General features: G+C 33.2%; 1 protein-coding gene across 4 annotated transcripts in view; it reads left to right on the forward strand.

The window, feature by feature from the left end:
* The window catches only part of Liprin-alpha (PTPRF interacting protein alpha), a 681,298-nt gene that overhangs the window by 511,273 nt on the left and 150,020 nt on the right, over positions 1-20,005 (forward strand). For all 4 annotated transcript variants that reach the window (XM_075371365.1, XM_075371367.1, XM_075371368.1 and 1 more), the window contains one exon: positions 351-452. In XM_075371365.1, the coding sequence (XP_075227480.1) occupies positions 351-452 (102 nt within the window). The remainder of the gene's footprint in view (positions 1-350; positions 453-20,005) is intronic.

Consider the following 20,005-nt stretch of genomic DNA (forward strand, 5'->3'; position numbering starts at 1 on the left):
TCTTTTTGGGCATTATCCCAAAACTGCATATCGTAAACGTTTACCCTTATTTCATATAAATCATATTTAATAGCTTTTTCCCTTTCTTCTCCCCCTTTTTTTTTGAATTCGCTCTTCGATATATGAGACACCTCTACGGAAGGGTTTTATATAATGACTTTTTTATAATATATATTAAAAAATATAAGGCGGAAAAAATATTCAAGTTCCATATTTTATAAACATTTTTTATTTAGAATGCGATGGAATTGATTTTTAATATTGTGAGGTGCCAATAATTACTTCTTTTTAGTTTTTTTTTTTTACCTTTGTGTTATACAGTTTTTTAATTATTTTTTTTTTTTTTACAGGAGTTCGCAACCCTGACCAAAGAATTAAACCAAGCACGCGAACACCTGCTGGAAAGGGAGGAAGAGATATCGGAGTTAAAAGCAGAACGGAATAACACTAGGGTGAGTATTAGAATTTTTTTTTAATAAATAAATTTATTCTTTTATGTACTTTTTCTTATGAGATATTATGTAAATAAAGAAAATAGATTTTCACGGTGCGAATATATATTTTATAAACGTCAACAGGTCTTAACATTTTGACAGTATTTCAACTCGAATCGACTCCGAGATGTTAACGCAAAAAAAAGTTTAGAATAATGTTCTGTAGAAGAAAAATAAAACGCTTGACATTATGTTCCGTTAGTATTCCATACCGATTAGTTTCAATCGGATGCTTTTTACCATTTCATTCTAAACGCTTTAAACTTCTTTCTTTTATCGATTGTGAGACCTATTATAAAAATAGGTTGAATTGTTAAATCGGTAGGGTAAATTATCGACTGAAAATTTATTCTTTATAGTTAATTCTTGTACTTGAAAAGTAAGAGATAATATTATTCCCAAATACTCGGGAAAATTAGTTATTGTCAGAAAAAACAGGAGAATTATCGAGGGATAATACTTGGAATGTCAGGTATTAAATGAATTTGGTTTGTATTTACATTATAAATAGTGATTAGAGTTATAATTGTGTGTACTGGGTATTTATAAGTAGTATATATACAGAGTGAGTCAAAAGTACTGCAACCCCTTTTGAATTTTAAAACTGTTTCGGATAGCGACTTGAGATGTTTATACTTGTTCTTTTTATATATCGTAATTTGTCACGAATATTGTGAAACGTGTTATTTTATAAATTTTGTAAGTTTAGAGTAAGTGTTTCTAAGAGAGTTTAATTTTAAAATAAACGTTTAAGTGTGGTTTCCTAACCTTTTAACTGACCGTACATTCATGTCCAAGATGTCACTGCTAGGTCTAATAGGAAGAGTAACGACAATGATTCTATGAATTCTGATTTGAATTCAGTAATTATTAAATTAAACGTTATAAAAAATCAACAAAATAAAAGCGAACTAAATGGTGTTTTTCTTTGACATGAAAGGAATGAAGATGTCTTGAAGTCATTTGATGGTTTTATTAAAAAATTTTAAAAATTGCTTACTGGATTTCAGGATTTAAAAAAAAAAGGTTATACGGTGGCAAAGAAAGTTGTTTTGAATAATAGTGCGAAGCACTTTAATGAAAATTATGAGTGTGCTATTAAAAAGGTGAAAATGTTTTACATATTCCGAGTAGAATTGCCATTTTGTCATATTATTAAACAATACATTTTGACATTTTTAATGTTAATAAAAATGTTAGTAATTTTAATTTGTTTAATGTTAGTACATTTAATGCTAATACGAGACACAGACTGCGTTACATTTATTTGCCTCCCGTCTCGCGATTATTGTTAAATTTCTATATCGTTTTACTGAGTAGGAGTTTGACGAAACGTAGTGAGACCTTAAACAGCTTTAGTTGTGTAAGTAACCACAACAAACTGTTTATCTATGGATCTGTAACTGTTTAAAAAAAAAAATTCTTAAACCTCCCCTCCCCCTCATAAACTTCCCCTCACAAAATAAAAAAATATACGTATATATACGAGGGTAAGTCAGTTATTATCCACAATGTATTTATAAATTTTATTACAATAAAAATAGGAAACTTACGTGTACATCATTTTTCAACATAGTCCCTTTGCATTTCAACGCGCTTGGTTCACCGTTGCACAAGCTTCCTGATGCCCTCATAAAAGAAGGTTTTCGGTTGAGCTCTGAGCCAGGAATGCACCGCTTCTTTCACTGTTTCGTCCGAGGTAAATCGACGGCCCCTTAATGCCTTCTTTGAGTGGACCAAACAAGTGGTAGTCAAAAGCGGCAAGATCAGGACTATTCGGAGGATGAGCCGGTACATGAAAGTTGAGTTTCTGGAGCGTTTCAGCAGTGCGGGCAGCAGTATGTGGACGGGCGTTGTCGTGCAACAACACAACACCTTTCGACAGCAGTCGTCGGCGTTTGCTTCGAATTGCAGGCTTCAGCTTGGCAGTAAGCATCTCACTGTAACGCGCACTGTTTATTGTCGTACCACTTTCTTCATAATGTTCCAGTACTGGAGCTTGTGAGTCCCAAAATACCGTAAGCATCAGTTTTCCTGCGGACGGTTGGGTCTTGAACTTTTTTTGCAGGGCGAATTTGGATGTTTCCATTCGATACTCTGTCGTTTACTCTCCGGCTCGTAATGATGGATCCATGTTTCGTCACCGGTGCTGATTCTGTCTAAGATGTCCCGTTCGTTACCATAGCGATCCAAATGTTTTCGGCCGATGTCCAAGCGCGTTTGTTTATGCGACTGTGTGAGTTGTTATGGGACACATATTGCACAGACTTTATGAAACCAGGTCTGTTGTGGATGATTCTGTCGTAGGCAGAATCGTGACTAATTTGCAGCCCACTTCATCAATAGTTATTTGTCTGTCTAAGAAAACCATGTCACGTGTGCTCAATGTTTTCCTCATTTCTGGCGCTAAACGGTCGTCCGGCTCCTTGATCGTGCGTAACACTTGTGCGACCATTTCTGAATTTTTCAATCCGTTCGTAGACACTGCGTTGCGGCAACACGCTGGTCCCGTACTGTACCGAAAGTCTTAGATGAATTTCGCCCCCTGATACACCTTCCGACCACAAAAAACGGATCGCTGAACGTTGCCCTTCTTTGGTGTAAACAGAAAGCGGAGCAGCCACGGTTAACGGCAGGGCAGCGATAATGGAACTAACCTAGCAGCATCAAACCTGCGCAGAATAACAACAATTAAACCACACATGCGTCATCTACGCAACACGACAGTACTACCAACATAAACAAAAATATAACTAAATTGCGGTTAATAATTGACTTACCCTCGTAATATAAATATATATATATATATATATATATAATATGTATGTATGTATATGTTAGCGTTCATAACCATAAGATTCCTATGAGAAAACAGGGTGTTTAAACAAAATTTATAAATCGGTTGTATACTTAACGCAAATTTTAATTTATTGTTGTTTTAACATCTGACTGTAAAACCTTTTAGTATTTATTATCAAAATGTAAGGGCTCCAAACTATTACATATTTAATACTTGTTATTTAATTAATAATTTTGATTCATCTATAATATCCATATCTGAAAGAGGGTTAAACACTAAAAATCAACTATTCAGAGCTGTTCTATGATGCATACAACATATTTAGGAACGACACAGGAATTTTAGAGTAAGTGGAGTTCAAATTGCGGTGACATCCTTTATTATGTACAAAGGTTATTTGAAAATAGGCACCGAATTATTTCGATTAGCGATAAAAGAATTTTTACACGACTGCCCAAAAAGGAGTGTAATATATGTAGTGTGTATGTATGTTCCACCTGTAGCAGTTCAGCGGTCAAACCGAACCCGCGTTGGAATCCTTACGTTACCGGGAGTGTCATAGGCTATATAAATATATACGTTAATTTTATTATTAAGCACGGCCCGTTGATATTAATATAGCAATTATTTGTGTAATAGATTCCACTTACAACAATTTCAAATAGTAATGTTCGAGCGCTTTCGGATTATTAATCCATCCTCAGGAACAATGATGTGTTATAAATTATAATTATTTACAACATATGTCATTAATTATACTAAAATAAATTTAAAAAAGAAATAAATATAACAATCTATCGTAAAAAGGAAAAATAAAGTTAACGTTATCCATCATGTCAGTATGTACGAATAAACATAACAATTGAGACCTTGCTGACTTGATGGATAACGTTAACTTTATTTTTCCTTTTTACGATCGATTTTTATATTTATATATTTTTTTAAAATTCAATTTAGTATAATTAATGACATGTGAAGTAAATAATTATAATGTGTAACACATCATTGTTCCTGAGGATGGATTAATAATCCGAAAGCGCTCGAACATTACTATTAAAGATTGTTGGTAAGTGGAAACTATTTTATAAATAATTTAAATATGTACGTGAATATTTATGTACATAAATATATAAGTAGTGCCGCGAGTGGTAGTGTCTTGGCCTTTCACCCAGAGGTCCCGGGTTCGAATCCCGGTCAGGCATGGTATTTTCACACACGCTACAAATCATTCATCTTCATTCTCTGAAGAATGCCTAACGGTGGATCCTTTGCCGGTTGGAGCACATTTGAACTGAATGGTTCAAATCGATCGATTGTATAAAATTACAAAAATAATAGAATTAAATTTACGGTAAATAAAGTAATATTAAATAAATTTTAAAAAATTTGTATTTAATAATAATGGACTTTCCGTACAGACTACGTGTGTGGGTAGTGTGATGCGGTGATGCGAGCACGTCGTGCAAGGTGCTCGCCAACCAAGGGCGTATGTATACCTGCGCACTACCGACTAAATCTCCACCCCTGGCTTCCCCCTTCCTGGGATTGCTTATAAAAACATTTCATCTGAAGAAGGGGGAACCGCCCACACACACAGTCGTAACAATCCAACAATGTCACACACCACACAAACAACACTACTAGAAGCAACACATACAGCACGTTAAATACATACACCGACAACAACAACACACAAGAACCTACAGAAAACAGGAAACGCTACTAACATCCACGATAACCACACAGCCGCCAAGACAGAAATCTTAATAAATAGTCACACCACTTACCAGTAGCCATCATCAGACGCACGAGCAGTCTCCGGCCTCATCGCACCCAGGCAACCCCCACACGACCTCGTACAAGGCTAGACCAATCATAACCATCAACCGGTAACAAACGGGTTGCCCCTGGGACGCTGTTTTGGGAGGCGAAATGGAGTGCTCTTATAATATCTGAAAACAATCGTCCGATTTAAAAAATTCAAACGGGGTATTTGTTAGTAGGTTGAAGGCTAACTTTTGCCTGCATCAGGTACACTCTCGATCTAACAGAACTCGATTATTCGGAAATTTTTGTTTTCTACGCAACCGACCTTCGGTTCTGAAAATTCAAACAGGATATCTGCTAGTATAATTCAAAATCACGATGGAACCCAATCACAAGTAACTGATAAATCGAGTGACCTGCGCTACGCCAGAAACGGTCATTGTAAAATTTGATGACAGTACGATTAGAAGTAATCCTATCCGCATCGGATTGAGGATTGAGCCCACTCAAGTCGAATTTGATGCTTTAGGGGGACAGGACAAAGTGAAACGGTGTATACTGCCACTAAAATTGTGCTGGGCTGTGACAGTACATAAAACTACAAGGAACTACCGTAGATCTGAGCACTCGTATCTTTGCCGTGGTGCTCATTATTATAGACTATTACTATTATTCAGAGTCCCCCGACTGCATTTAAGTATTTTCGTTGAAGATCAAAATTTTCTTATCGATGTAAGATCTAGTGAGAACTTAATCATTAGACTATTTTAAATGCCTGCTATTCCTACAATATTAAAATATATTTAAACAAATTAAAACTTCGGGAAAGTTGATTGATGGTCACCCATTATTTTATTTAAATACTGCATACCGATGCTTAGTCTTTTATCACCATACCTTGTTTTCTTTTTCTTAGTTCGATTTATTGTTTTTTTATTTCGATTTTTTTTTTTTTTAATTTTTATAATTGTTTATATTATTATGTATTAATCTGTGTTTAATTATATTTTGCTTTTAATTCCTCTTATCGATATGTCCACCTTTTTATGATAAAATATTTCAGCAGTTAATTACGAATTTATTAAATGGTTCCGCCTGTATTAGATTTTAATATAAACAAAATTTTCAGTTCTGTTAATTTTGGAAGATAATTATTGTAAAGGTTACTTAATTTTCTGCACTTCTCTAATTTTGTTGTACATAATGATATTGCAAATTATCAAATTAAAACTTTGGATTTAGTACGTAGTTACATTTTAGAAATAGCTGTGCGTAGAATAAGTGAAAAAGAAAAACAGATCCGTACCGTCTGAATAATGTTGAATTTTCAATTGAGAGGCGATCGAAGAATTGATTACAGCCGAGAGTAAATTAAAAAAGAGCCAACTTTTTATTCTTTGTATATTTATTCATTAATTTATAACTGGGCTTACTATTTAGATCGGGCTGGTTTAAGTACCGATGTTAATGATGCGGTTTTTTATTTTACGACAAAATTTGCAGTATTTTAAATAATACTGTTAAATTAAAGCGAAAAAACGAGAATCCTGTACGGTTTACCTTAGAAATTATTGCAAACGCTAAGAAAAAAGCTGTCGGAGAGAAAATAATGTTTCCCTTTTTACAAAATGTCTCTTCGTAGTTTGTTCAGGGTAAGTACAATGAATATAATAATTTTTTTAAATCCCTTAGAAGGACGATTAAACGTTAGATTTCTGTTGCTTTTGGTTATTTTAAATCGGTTGCAGAACATGCTGTTGGAAAGAATCCAAATATGTTCGGGGATTCAGTGATTTAATTGACTCTCCTAGTTTAGTCCTGATTTAAAGATGGTGTTTAATGTAATACTTATAGAATTGGCAAGAGCCGGTTGATGCATTCGGTTGATTTTTTGAGCGAGTCTGTAAATGGGGGCTGCTAGAAGATAGATAATAATAGTTTTTAAGGTTCAGCTGCGCTACGCCGCCGAGTGTTTTAATTTTATCTCCAATATTAAATAGGATGAAATGAAAACTTTTCAGAAAATTTGAAATCTAAGCGAATCTGTTTTTCTAGATTTAGTACCGTCCTATAGTAATTAACGCCTGTGCAGAATAGCTAATTATTCCGCATTTTATGCGGAATTAATATTAATATTAATATTTCTCTCTTTAAAAAGTGCAAGAAGGCACTATTATATATTTAATTGTGATAGAACAAAACAAAAGTAATGAAATGTAGTAGAAATAACAAAGATGAACCACTAAATGTGAAAAATAGGAGGAGAAAAGATTACGGAGGTAGAAGAATTTTGTTATTTGGGAAGTAGAATTACTAAAGATGGACGAAGCAGGAGCGATATAAAATGCCGAATAGCACAAGCTAAACGAGCCTTCAGTAAGAAATATAATTTGTTTACATCAAAAATTAATTTAAATGTCAGGAAATGATTTTTGAAAGTGTATGTTTGGAGTGTCGCTTTATATGGAAGTGAAACTTGGACGATCGGAGTATCCGAAAAGAAACGATTAGAAGCTTTTGAAATGCGGTGCTATAGGAGAATGTTAAAAATCAGACGGGTGGATAAAGTGACAAACGAAGAGGTATTGCGGCAAATAGATGAAGAAAGAAGCATTTGGAAAAATATAGTTAAAAGAAGAGACAGACTTATAGGCCACATACTAAGGCATCCGGGAATAGTCGCTTTAATATTGGAAGGACAGGTAGAAGGAAAAAATTGTGTAGGCAGGCCACGTTTGGAATATGTAAAACAAATTGTTAGGGATGTAGGATGTAGAGGGTATACTGAAATGAAACGACTAGCACTAGATAGGGAATCTTGGAGAGCTGCATCAAACCAGTCAAATGACTGAAGACAAAAAAAAAGACCCGTTGGTATTTTATCGTGTTTTAGACAAAACAGTTTTAAGAACAATGTTGTACAGTAAAATTGTATGTTGTTTCCGGTAGCATATAATGGAAAGAAAGAATGATTTTTGTCGAAACACTGTCGAATGTAATTTAATCAATAATATTGATCAATATTTTTTTTTTTTTGCTTGTAATTAGTCCGATGAGCAATCAGTTGCAATTTACACCGATTTTCTGAAGGCATTGGATAAGATTTTTCAGAGGCTCTTAGCAAAAATGGTTTATTACTAGTTTTCCGATGAGTTTGTGAAGTTTATGGCATGTTACCCGTTTTCTATCAAGATACCTTTTAGCCGGTTCCGAAGTTCTTCAATATTCCAATTTGGAATTTTAATTTTTTATCTTCATAAATGACATTGGAAAAGATTTAAAAATAATATTCACGATGTCTACTTTTTGCCGTTAAAAATTCACAAAAAATTACCTCTTTTCATGATTATGAGAAGTTACAAACCGTTATTAAATCGACTTAAACAACGAATTGAATTTCGACACAACGAAGAGCTGTATCGTGAGTTTCACTAAACCTTAGCAATCTGTTACGTATTTAATACTCTGTTGATAATAATAATCGGTTCCGTAAGAGATTAAACTTTAAAGACCATCGACTTAGTAGTAGGTAATGCGTATTCAAAATCAAGAATATCGTTAGAATTTCGCCGGTAAAAGCCCGCAGAACTGGACGGCACGGCGAAGTCTCAACGAACTATTTTTACAGTTCTAAGTGAAATGAAAATGGGGGAAAAAATGAAAAAATAAGCGTGAAAACATTATATTTTAGTCCGATTAGATTTTTAATGAAGAATACTTTCAAAAAATACCTCGAATTTCGTTAGACAACGTCTTTTTCTTCCATTTGATGAACCGCGGGATTCGAATGTCACTTTTCCTTAAAAAGGTGGGTTTACGAATCGTCCCGCTAGGTAGCAGTACTTGATAGTATTAGGTAGCGTACAAAAACTTGATAATGTACTTAAAATAATAAAATTTTAAAGAAAATATACTACAGCTTTGTTTTAATAGTAAATGCTCTTATGTAAATGAAAGTACTGAATATGAAACAATTTTTTTAATTTCCATCACCTCATTAAAAAAAATATAAGTATTAGTAAGTGTTGCAAATGTAGCAACAAAGATTTGTTACGTAAAACAGAAAAAAAATCGATCGGTAACATTTCTATTTTACAATTAGAACTACTTGAACTAATTGATGAAGAAATAATAAAAAAGTTCATTTAATAATAATATGGAAAGTGTGTCTACGGATACGATAAAAAACAAGAGTCACACTTACAATTAAGTGCAATATTACATCACAGATCTTCGATTCGTAAAGGTCGTATACTAGTTTTATTAAAAAGGGTAAAATATGGTGTGAAGTGACTATCAACAAAAAACAGTTGGCCGAGAAATTCAAAAAAATGTACATTTGTTTGTTCTAGAAAGGCGATAAATTTTAATAATAAATCCATAAGATAACATAATCCATCAGTAATTAATTAAAAAATTTAAAGAATCGAACAAAACACAGTGATATCCAAAAAAAGTTACAATGAAACTGTAATTCGTACGGTTAACAGTCTCGCGGATATCATTTCTTCCGCTCAAAAGACAAAAATTTCTGTAATATAAATAAAACTATTTTTAAAAAAGTTAACTGATATCAAAAATGGTAACACAGTAACATTTCTATTATCAAAATCTGTTTATAATTTAGAATTTTCTTTAAAAAAAATACATGTTAAATATATGTAATAAACAATAGATATATAAACAATGTTTAAGCGTTCCATATAATAAGCAAAAAATATTACAAAACTCTTACTGACCCGATTTCATTTATATGTAATACATTTCATATTTATAGAAATAATACAATTCTTATGATTATTAGTTGTTTTTAATAAATGAAATCGGGCCGGTAAGAGTCTTTTTTTCCTTTTATATGGAACGCTTAAAGATTTTTATTATCTATTATTGTACATCTATTGTCTACTACATATATTTAATACGTATTTTTTTTAACAAAATTCTAAATAATAACAAATTTTGATAACAGAAATGTAGCGTGTTATCTTTTTTTATATCAATATCATTTTGTTAAAAAAAGTCTTATTTATATTACAGAAATTTTTGTTTTTTGAGCGGAAGAACTGATATCTGCGAGATTCGTACCGTACGGTTTACAAGTTCATTGTAATTTTTTTTGGATAAGGATCAATCCGATCTTTTACTGTGCTCGGTTCGTTCAGGGTACTGTATTCATCCTTGATAACTTCTTAAGAATTTGGTTTTATAGTCTTATGTCCGTATCGTTCTGATAGGTGAAGAATTTAGAAAAAATACAGGAACATTTCTACTGTATTTGAAGATTTACTAGCGTTTATAATCCCCTTCTGGAGCAGTACAATTTCTGTTCTTTAAAAAAGTATCGTATAATGTTTTTGTTTTAATGAGTGGTCGTTTGAACGAGTCGTTTACTGTCTAGTTCATTTATACTTTCCACCTTGTAATCGATTTAAAATGATTCATATAGCCTTATCAGGCTATACGAATAAAAGTTTTATTTAAAAAAAAAGAAAAGATTAATAAAACTTTTAAGAAAATTATTGACAAAAAATTATCCATGTCTGTTACACGGGTGGCAACGACAAATTCAATATTTTTTGTTATAAAGTATTCTATGATGTTTAGGTTTACATTATATAAATGATGGAAAATTAAGAAAACGTTAAACAATAATAATATATAATTAAGTTCAATTAAATTTATTTAATATTTTTTTTTATAAAATCGTGCTATGATTATTTTCGCATATTCTTTCATTCAAAAGAATATCCTTCTGTAAAAACACGACCGCGGCTTTTTTTGGTACGTGGTAAATCCCCAAATATTTATGTTAATTACTGTCATAAGGTACTGATGTGAAGTACGTTGCACGACTGATACACAAAATAATGCAAAATTTCTTGCAAAAATCGAGGAGTGAAGCAAAATATATTAACAATCTACGCCATTTTATAATCAAGTTTAATTTTCCATCGGTTAAATAATATATGCCTAAACGACCCTGATATTACAAAAAAATGTAAAAATTGTAGCGGCTCGAGGCATATGAATATGCCTCGTAGTATTCAGTATAGGGCCGTCGGCTTATATTTAAGTATTAGCGGGTCTGAACACAGTTTCATGTACGCAGGGCTATCTATCGAGGGCTATTTACGAAGCCACTGCAGTTGTTTTGATGCAATAGTCGTTTGCCTGCCGGTGAGTGCAGATCGAAGAGTCCGCGACAATCGTTTCTCCCGACGGTTGTGAAGTGCGCGCTGTGATTTGATTTTTGTCTGCAAAAGGATCTTCAGCTGCTCAAATTCATCGGGAGTTGTGACCAGTGTATGGACCTACAGTAATGAGTGAAGTATAGGTTAGACAGTGGTGTCGAGACTTTAAAAACGACCCCGCAAACGTTTATGACAAAGAGCGGAGTGGCAGGCCCAGTATTCAGACCGGCGATTGATGTTTACTGCTCTGGCTGATGAATTTCCGCATGTTGGATGCACCTCTATCTACACGATTGTCACAGAAAAGCTCGGATATCACAAATTGTGTGCAAGATGAGTATCGAAAATGCTCACCGACTAACACAAAACGCAGAGAATGTGCAGAGGATGAGGCTTTTTGGACCGCTGTCGACAAGATGGAGATGATTAGTTTTCCCACATTCTTACGGGTGACTAGGAGTGAATATCCTACACCGACGCAGAATCGAAACAATAGTCGATGCAGTGGCACCGTTCAAGTTCCCCAAGACCGAAAAAGTTAAGCAATCTCCCCGTACTCGCGTGGAAAAATGTTGGCTACCGGTTTTGTTTTTAGGGGGACGAAAAGATCGTCATTTTGGTTGATTTCATGGAACGTGGATCAACAATTACAGCTGATGTGTATTGCGAAACGCTCGCCAAACTGAGACTTGCGATCCAAAACGCAGGAACTGTCGTCTGACGTAATCTTCCATCATGACAACGCGCGTCCTCACACCGCTGTCTTAACCAAGAAGATGATTCAATTTTCATTGGGAACTTTTTGACCACCTTTATATATCGTCGACCTTGAATCTAGCTACTACTTCTTCTTCTTGCATTTGAAAAGGTGGCTTGGTGGACAACGTTTTGAAAATAAGGAACTGAAGATTGCCGTTGTCAACCGGCTCAATTCCCAGGCGGCGAACTTCTATGCAGAGGAGTTAAAGAAACTGGTGCAGCGTTACGAAAAGTTCTTAGAACTGAATGGCGATTATGCGGAAAAGTGAAGTAGATATGTAGTAAACTAAAACTGTAAGTATGAGCCTTTTCTCACGAGTTAATTTTTTTTAATGACCAAACGGTTCTTACTTTATGAATATGCCTCGTAGATAGGTACTGATGGAGTCGTGTAATAATTTCAGACAATCTGGTGATATTTAATATAAATTTAATACGATATAAACACTAACTTAATCGTTCCACATTTCGATTTTTATTGCTTTGTGTACTTTGAAACTTAAGTCGTAGTATACGTGATGTTTAAGGGATGATGTTAGAGTTGTTTTACGGTTAAAGATAATTAAGGAGGTAGATAGAAGGAAGACCTTTGTAAACGGTCTTCATTTAAATGCGAAAGGGTGACGCCGAGTCAGCGATGTAACCGACCTGTCGGCTCGTTGTTGCTGCGGCCCGACCCTGCGTTTCGTATATCGATCCTTAGTTCGTATTAACGTGTTCCCTTCGGTTTCCCCCTTTTGCGTGAAATATCACTTAACTATATATCATGTAGTCGTTTAGTATTAGTTGCGGACTCAATTGGGGTTACTGAAGACAGGTCATGTATCTTTTGTTACTAAAGAAAACGGGCGAGATAAGTTAGCGCAAAAGGAAAGCAGAATTAGTATTTTATTTTAGTTGCGCTTGAATGTAAGTGATAGTAGATGTATTAGCAGCATTTTTTTCTTAGAAAACTAGTTACTTTAATTAAAAAACTATTTGAAACAAATTTTTAAAGATAATTTTTTTAAATTTCGCTTATTCGACCATCGACGCTTTTTTGATACGGTTATACCTGATTGCTTTTGTATCTGTACCCGTGCAGAAAAAAAAGAAGAGAAATAATACGTAAAATTTCTTGTTGCAATTTAAAATTTCAAAATTTATAGTTTTTGCTTGATACACGGCAGGAATTTGATTTTTTTTTATTAAAATCTCGTAATGGTAATTTTTATTCGGCGAGTAATAATTGTTTTTAAAATGGAACTCTTTTTTCCAGTTTTTTGTTATCGACGAAAAATATTTAGAAATGAATTTTTGGGTGCTCCACCCTTTGAAATTCAGAGATGATGCCGATTCGCCAGCCCGTAGTGGAGTAATCCACGACGTCTCTATCTTTCAATCTTGGACAATCATTCTTCACCTGTATCATTCGTAAGACTTCGCTTTCGCTGTGTAGAGATGAATTACATATAATTGTTAATTTTTACAATACCGATTAGTCGTGTAATGTATAATTATTATTTTTTAAGTATCTTTTTTAATATTATTTTAAATCATAAATACACTAAATAATACTGTTAAATCCAGTTATAATAATTATTTTATTTTTGCCAAATCCAGTTACAAATGGCTTTATTTATACTTTAAAAAATTCGATCTAAAGAACCAATGCTTTCTTTGTAAGTATGTTACCGTGTATAAACTACGTAGCTAGTACTGCATCACAACTTTTTAACGCCCTTTGTTTGACATTTAAAAGAGCTTGTGTTCTAACCACAATAAAGGTTTCTATATAGCGTTCGTACAGTAATTTCAAAGAATACTAGACTACAGACCCTGATTACTATAAAACAACTTAATCGGTGTTGTGTGTTTGATGTAGAAAATATTTTTTATGTCGATGAGTTTTACCGCGTTATACATTTAGTCGGTTTCTACGATATAGGGTTGTATCGGCCGTTCTGAGTACAGCAATCGTTGTTTTATGTAGGAAAGGGTGTGAAACCTCTTTCTATAGTTACTACTTTTAAATAGTGCGTTTCATTATATCGTATGTGCAATTGAGCGGTGGCGTACGGTGTTCTTTTCACGGTGTACGTTAGTGATGTCGGTCGAATGAGGGATGTTAAAAGAAAGAAAAAAGTTGGGTTCGGTAGAAAGTATAAGCTACAAAAGTCTTGTCACGTTTTATATGACATCACCAATAACTTCACATTAACTTAAAAGTATATATCCTTTCTCCTTACCGCTCTCTTTTATTTTATTTATTCTCGCCCACCTTGCGAGCCCGCCCCTTCGCATCTACAAATTACTATTTTCTGACCTTTCTTATTTCTTTTGTTTTTTTCACTTTTTTATTTCTCTTCTTTTTTTTGTTTTTTTCTGTTTTGAAATCGAACGTAATTATGTTTGTTCGTTAGTTTTCTCTCTAGGTTTCTTATTTTTTCTTTTAATTTAACCTTCTGACTTCAGTTGTTCATTACGGTTCTTGTAATTATATTGTATCGGTTATACGTGTATCTGTTCGATTTAATTACTATCTATTAAAATAGAAAGTTACACGTAAATGTAATTTTTGGTGTTAAAATTAATCATTCTGTATTAATTTTTACATTATAGTTTGTCGTATTGTGCTTTAATGTTTATACAAATATCGAGTAAATATTTATACAGATAATTTTTTTTTTTCATTTTACTTATATATTTGGACGTTAGATAACCTATATCCACCAGTATTAGTTTAACCCGTAAACAATACGGGATGTATCATCATCATTCGTGTATCTTTTACTTGCAAAAGAAAGATGATAGAGAATTGCTATCGCACATCCCTATCTATCAATTTTACCGAGAAGGGGAGTAAACCGTTTTAAGGAATATCTCCAGCCATACCCGACCACTCTTATAATATTTTTCCTATTGGCCGTAATGGTAGTCGTTTTTCTTCCCAAGAACATCGTTTCTTCTGGCAATTTTAAGCCGCGCAGGCCGGTTGTAGATGCGAGTGTGGACCTAACTAAATTCGTTAACAATAATTATATTATTATTTCTAAATGTTGTACTATTATTGTAAGTGTAACTTATCTGCGATAATATTTAACGATTGTTTCAACGAATAAATTTTTTTTATTACAATAAAAAAAAACTTTGGCAATTACTTCTAATTTTATTTAAAAACAGATTCGACATATTTGTTGCAAGTGAAGACTCGTATATGTTCCATCGTTAATCAGAAAAAGGGTTCATTATTTGTTACAAAATCGTTATTTAAATCATCGGTCCCGTTTATCTTAAGATTGTGACGTATGAGTAATAATGTTCATTGTATATCCAATACTTTTGTGAACAGAATGAAAATATTTTCTATACGTCATTGCATATTGATATATGCCACGAGACATTCATTTCTAAAAAAAGGCGTCTGAAAATCCTAGGCGTAGTTACGCTCCATAAGTATACCTTCCGTAAATCCGGAATTATGAGAATGGCGATGCCGATTTCGGGAGTCATTTACTATTCTTTTTTGTCTGCAATCATTCTGTTACGGCATCTATCCATATCCATATTTAGTACTATCTGGTTGTTTACTATTTGCTTTACTATACACGTTTACACATCAATTTTTTTTTAGCCTAAATAATAAACTCGCTTCAACATCAACTCGCATCGTAACAGAATTGAGTCGGTCTTAATGTGCTTTATCGCATCATTTTTTTGTTAATTTACACACACCCATACATATACATATGCGCGCGCGGGCACACACATACACACACACACACATATATATATATATATATATAATTTCTGAAATATAAAAAAGCCGTCAAAGTGTTGCCTAACTTTCCAGACTTTGCCTTTCACAAATTACCGACAAGGTTTTAAACATTAATGACTTAATTATGGAATATTTGAATACAATTGCGAGAAATATCAAATTGTTGAGTATAATAGCGTTTATTTTATAAGATTATGCAGTATTAAAAATATAATTGAGAAAAAAATCAAAATTCTTTTAAAGAGCTTTTGACATCCTTGACCAAACAACTTTTTTTCGTCAAAATTATACGATACTTAGCGTAGCGAACAGTTGCTAAAATAAATATTTATATGTATCTGTTTGAGTCCTACTTGTCCTCTGCTCGACAGCTACTTCGCATAAAATTTTATTAACAACTTGAAAAACAGAAGTATCAAATTATAAAACAAAATTACTTAACTCAATTCTTAAAGTATTGGAACCCCGCTCTTTAAAAAAACATTTTCCCATGTCATCTACAGTAATACTAGTTATAGATGGGTTCTGGATCTGAAACAAGCACGCTGAACGACATCCTACTTAAAATATCAATCGATTTTAATTTTCAAGATTGATATTTTAAGTAGGATGTCGTTCAGCGTGCTTGTTTCTTCTGGGCTTGATTGGAGTAATTATTTACCTCAATAAGTCGGCCCGGTTTAGTGCACAAAAAAAGGCTAAAAAATTATATTTTACTAAAAAAAAAATGTGGATACTGCGATGTCCGATGTAGTAAAAAATTAGGCCAAAGCCGGAATAGCCAAATATTTCCGCCAAATTGCAAACTTTTTGGTCAACGGGTTTTTGAGCTATGAGGAATAAACTAAGAAATGATGTTGAATAACCTCACTCGTAAATTCGATTGACGTAAATCAATCGAATTTAGGGATTTGGAATTTTAAACAACTATATAAGTACTTTCATCGTACTAAAGCTCAATTTTCTACGATCCTTATACAAAAAGTAAAAAATTAAGGGTGGCGAAAATAACCAAATTTTGTCCAAAATGTAATACTATCGTATTACCTATACATTAATACTCGTTCATACATCATAATACCCTAAACATAGAAAGGTTTTGAATCATTTTCGAATAATTTATGTTGACCCAGCCTGATGAATTAAAAAGGCATTTACCGTAAATTTTTGTAATATCTTTTGCTTTTTTTGGATTAAGAGAATCTTTAAATATTAACATTAGCCAAAACCCGTCACCCAAAATTTTGGCCGGTCGCAATTTTGTGGCTTTAGAATAACATTTTTTCCTGTTTCAGTCCATTATTCGAGTGTAGTTAATTCAATTTAGTATACTTGTTTACCCACCAGGTTGGTCTAGTGGTTAACGCGTCTTCTCCAAATCAGCTGATTTGGAAGTCGAGAGTTACAGCGTTCAAGTCCTAGTAAAGCCAGTTATTTTTACACGGATTTGAATACTAGATCGTGGATACCGGTGTTCTTTAGTGGTTGGGTTTCAATTAACCACACACATCTCAGGAACGGTCGAACTGAGAATGTACAAGACTACACTTCATTCACACTCATACATATCATCCTCATTCATCCTCTGAAGTATTATCTAAACGGTAGTTACCGGAGGCTAAACAGGAAAAAAAAAGAATAAAAAATAAGTATACTTGTTTAAAACCCACCGAGTTGGTCTAGTGGTGGACGCATCTTCCCGAATCGGCTAATTTGGAAGTCAAATTAACTTTAAAGTTCAATTAACTTTACATCTTAGGAATGGTCGAACTGACACTGTACAAGACTACACTTTACTTACACTCATACATATCATCCTCTGAAGAAATACCTGACGGTGATTCCCGGAGGTTAAACAAGGAAAAACAGTACAGTTATTTAAGAGGAGGTATGTTTGTTTTAAAGTGTGTTTTTTTTCCATTTCTCGATGTTTCATGATGCAGGGACGTGGTTTGGTGTCCTTGAAGCTTAATACTTTTGGCTGGATAAACCATTTTAATGAAATTTAAACTCGCGTATATGTATTGTGGCAATCTGTTGGTAAAATTTTGGAGCCAATATTTCGAGTTGGTGGTGGTTTGGGGGTCAGTTTTCTCAAAATTTTTCAAACATTTACCCCACTTTTATATTTAAAAGTGCGTGGTTATCTTACCATTTTTTTTTTTTAATATTTGCCACGAAATTCCTCCTTCCCGAAGAATCGAAAAGAACTTTCATTTTATTTATTGCTTATTTTTTAAACAAATTTTTTTAATGACTTTCTAGATAAAATAGTAGTAGAACAAGCGATCCAAAAAAAAAAATACTTTGGTGCCAAGATTAGGAGTGGAGGAACCGATCAAAGTTGAAAATATCGAATTTTTTTCTAATTCTTCATATTTTTTTGGGTTCTTTAAACTTTTAGTAATAGTTACAGTAGAATTTCATCATAATTCACCCCCCCCCCAACACTTCCTCGCCTCTAAAGAAGAAATCTTAGGTAACTTTTTATTGGTTGTACATTTTCTAGTGGAAATTCTTTTTGTTTCTTTTAAGATGCTGTTGTAAACATAGAAAAAAAATACAATTTCTTGGAAGGTGATTTTGGAGCTGGGAGAGCAGAAAAAATGTATAATACCGATTTTTTTAAATTTTTTTTGGTTTATTTAAAAGAATTATGATAACTTTACTAACAAAAAAAATCTTAATTAACTTTTTTATGTATAATTATTTTTCCATTGTACGAGGTGTGGTTATTGAATAACGAGATTAACGCTGTAAAATATTCTATTTTAAATTTATACATATTTAGTTATTATCCTCTTCAATATACACTCCTCCTCTATCCCTGCAACGCTCCATGCGAATTTTCCATTGTTTGAAACAAGTGCTGGAAGAGTTCTTCTGTGAGTTCTTTTAAGACGCGTGTCGCGTTTTCTTTCGCAACTTCAACGGTCTGAAATCTTGTTCCTTTTAATGCAGATTTGATTTTGGGGAACAGATAAAAGTCACATGGTGCCTATATGGTCTTATATTGGATATTACACTTTGCTAGAAACGTCTTGACAGACAGTGCAGTGCGAGCCGGTGCGTTGGTCTGATGAAGAACCTATGACTTTTTCTTCCAAATTTTTATGTAAAATTTACCTTTTGCATTCTTTGTCAATTCCTACAGTTTCAGCAATCGCACGAATAGTTAACCGACGGTCAGATTACCAATTTTTTCAATATTTTTATCCGTTTTTGACGGGAATTTGGAAGGGCGACCCGGGCGAACATCATCTTCAACGTCTAATCGGCCATTTTGTAAACGCTTAAACCACTCAAAAACCCGCGCATGTGATAAAAATTCATTGCTATATACTCTTATATATTGCTATATACTCTTAAGTTACAGTAACGATTTTTCAAATTTTTTTTTTTTCGGCAAAACAAAAAAATAGATGTTATCCAAATGAAGGCCACGGCCAGACTAATATGTCTATAGAAACTGGAATGGCAACAATCAAAAGAGAAAGCTTCACGCTACACAGCCGTCGTCGTACGAATTTGGCGCATGCGCAGTTCTTCTGTAGCAGCATTAGTCTCGTTATTTAATACCCACACCTCGTATAAAAATAAATAGCCAATGCCAGGAAGGTATTAGAACTTTTTTGTGAGATTTTTAACACTATGTATGGGACGTAGTGATGGCAGTAACTGTTATATAGTATTCACACACACATATATATATATATATATATATATATATATAAATTTCGAGGTCACTTGGTTTTTTAATAATTATATTGTTCATTATAATTACCCGATATCCTTTCATTATAACTTGTGTCATTTTTTTGGCTATCTGGCTAATTGTGCTACTTGTAGTAGTTGTCAAATATGTCATTCAGTGATAACATAAAACATTAGGTATGATTTGTCGCGTATTTTTGGTATTTTATTATTATTACGTTTTTAATGGGCAATATTACTCATAATTTATAACTTCCTTCTTCTAATGGTACTTGAAAATTTTAATCTGAAGATAATTTTATGAAATTTATTATTCCTATACTGTTTTGTGATTATTTTTTAAATAAATTATTTATTTATTTATTTATTTTTACTTCCTTGTACGAAGTAAAGCAAGTATTGTGATCGTGAAAAATTTCTGTTTTCAGATTTCGACGGAAATATCCAATTTTATCATCCCTGAATCTATTTTGACTAGTTTCGGTGTGACGTCTATGTGTACTTATGTATCGCGCATAAC

Source organism: Lycorma delicatula, chromosome 7, assembly GCF_047948215.1.
Source record: "Lycorma delicatula isolate Av1 chromosome 7, ASM4794821v1, whole genome shotgun sequence".
Taxonomy (NCBI): domain Eukaryota; kingdom Metazoa; phylum Arthropoda; class Insecta; order Hemiptera; family Fulgoridae; genus Lycorma; species Lycorma delicatula.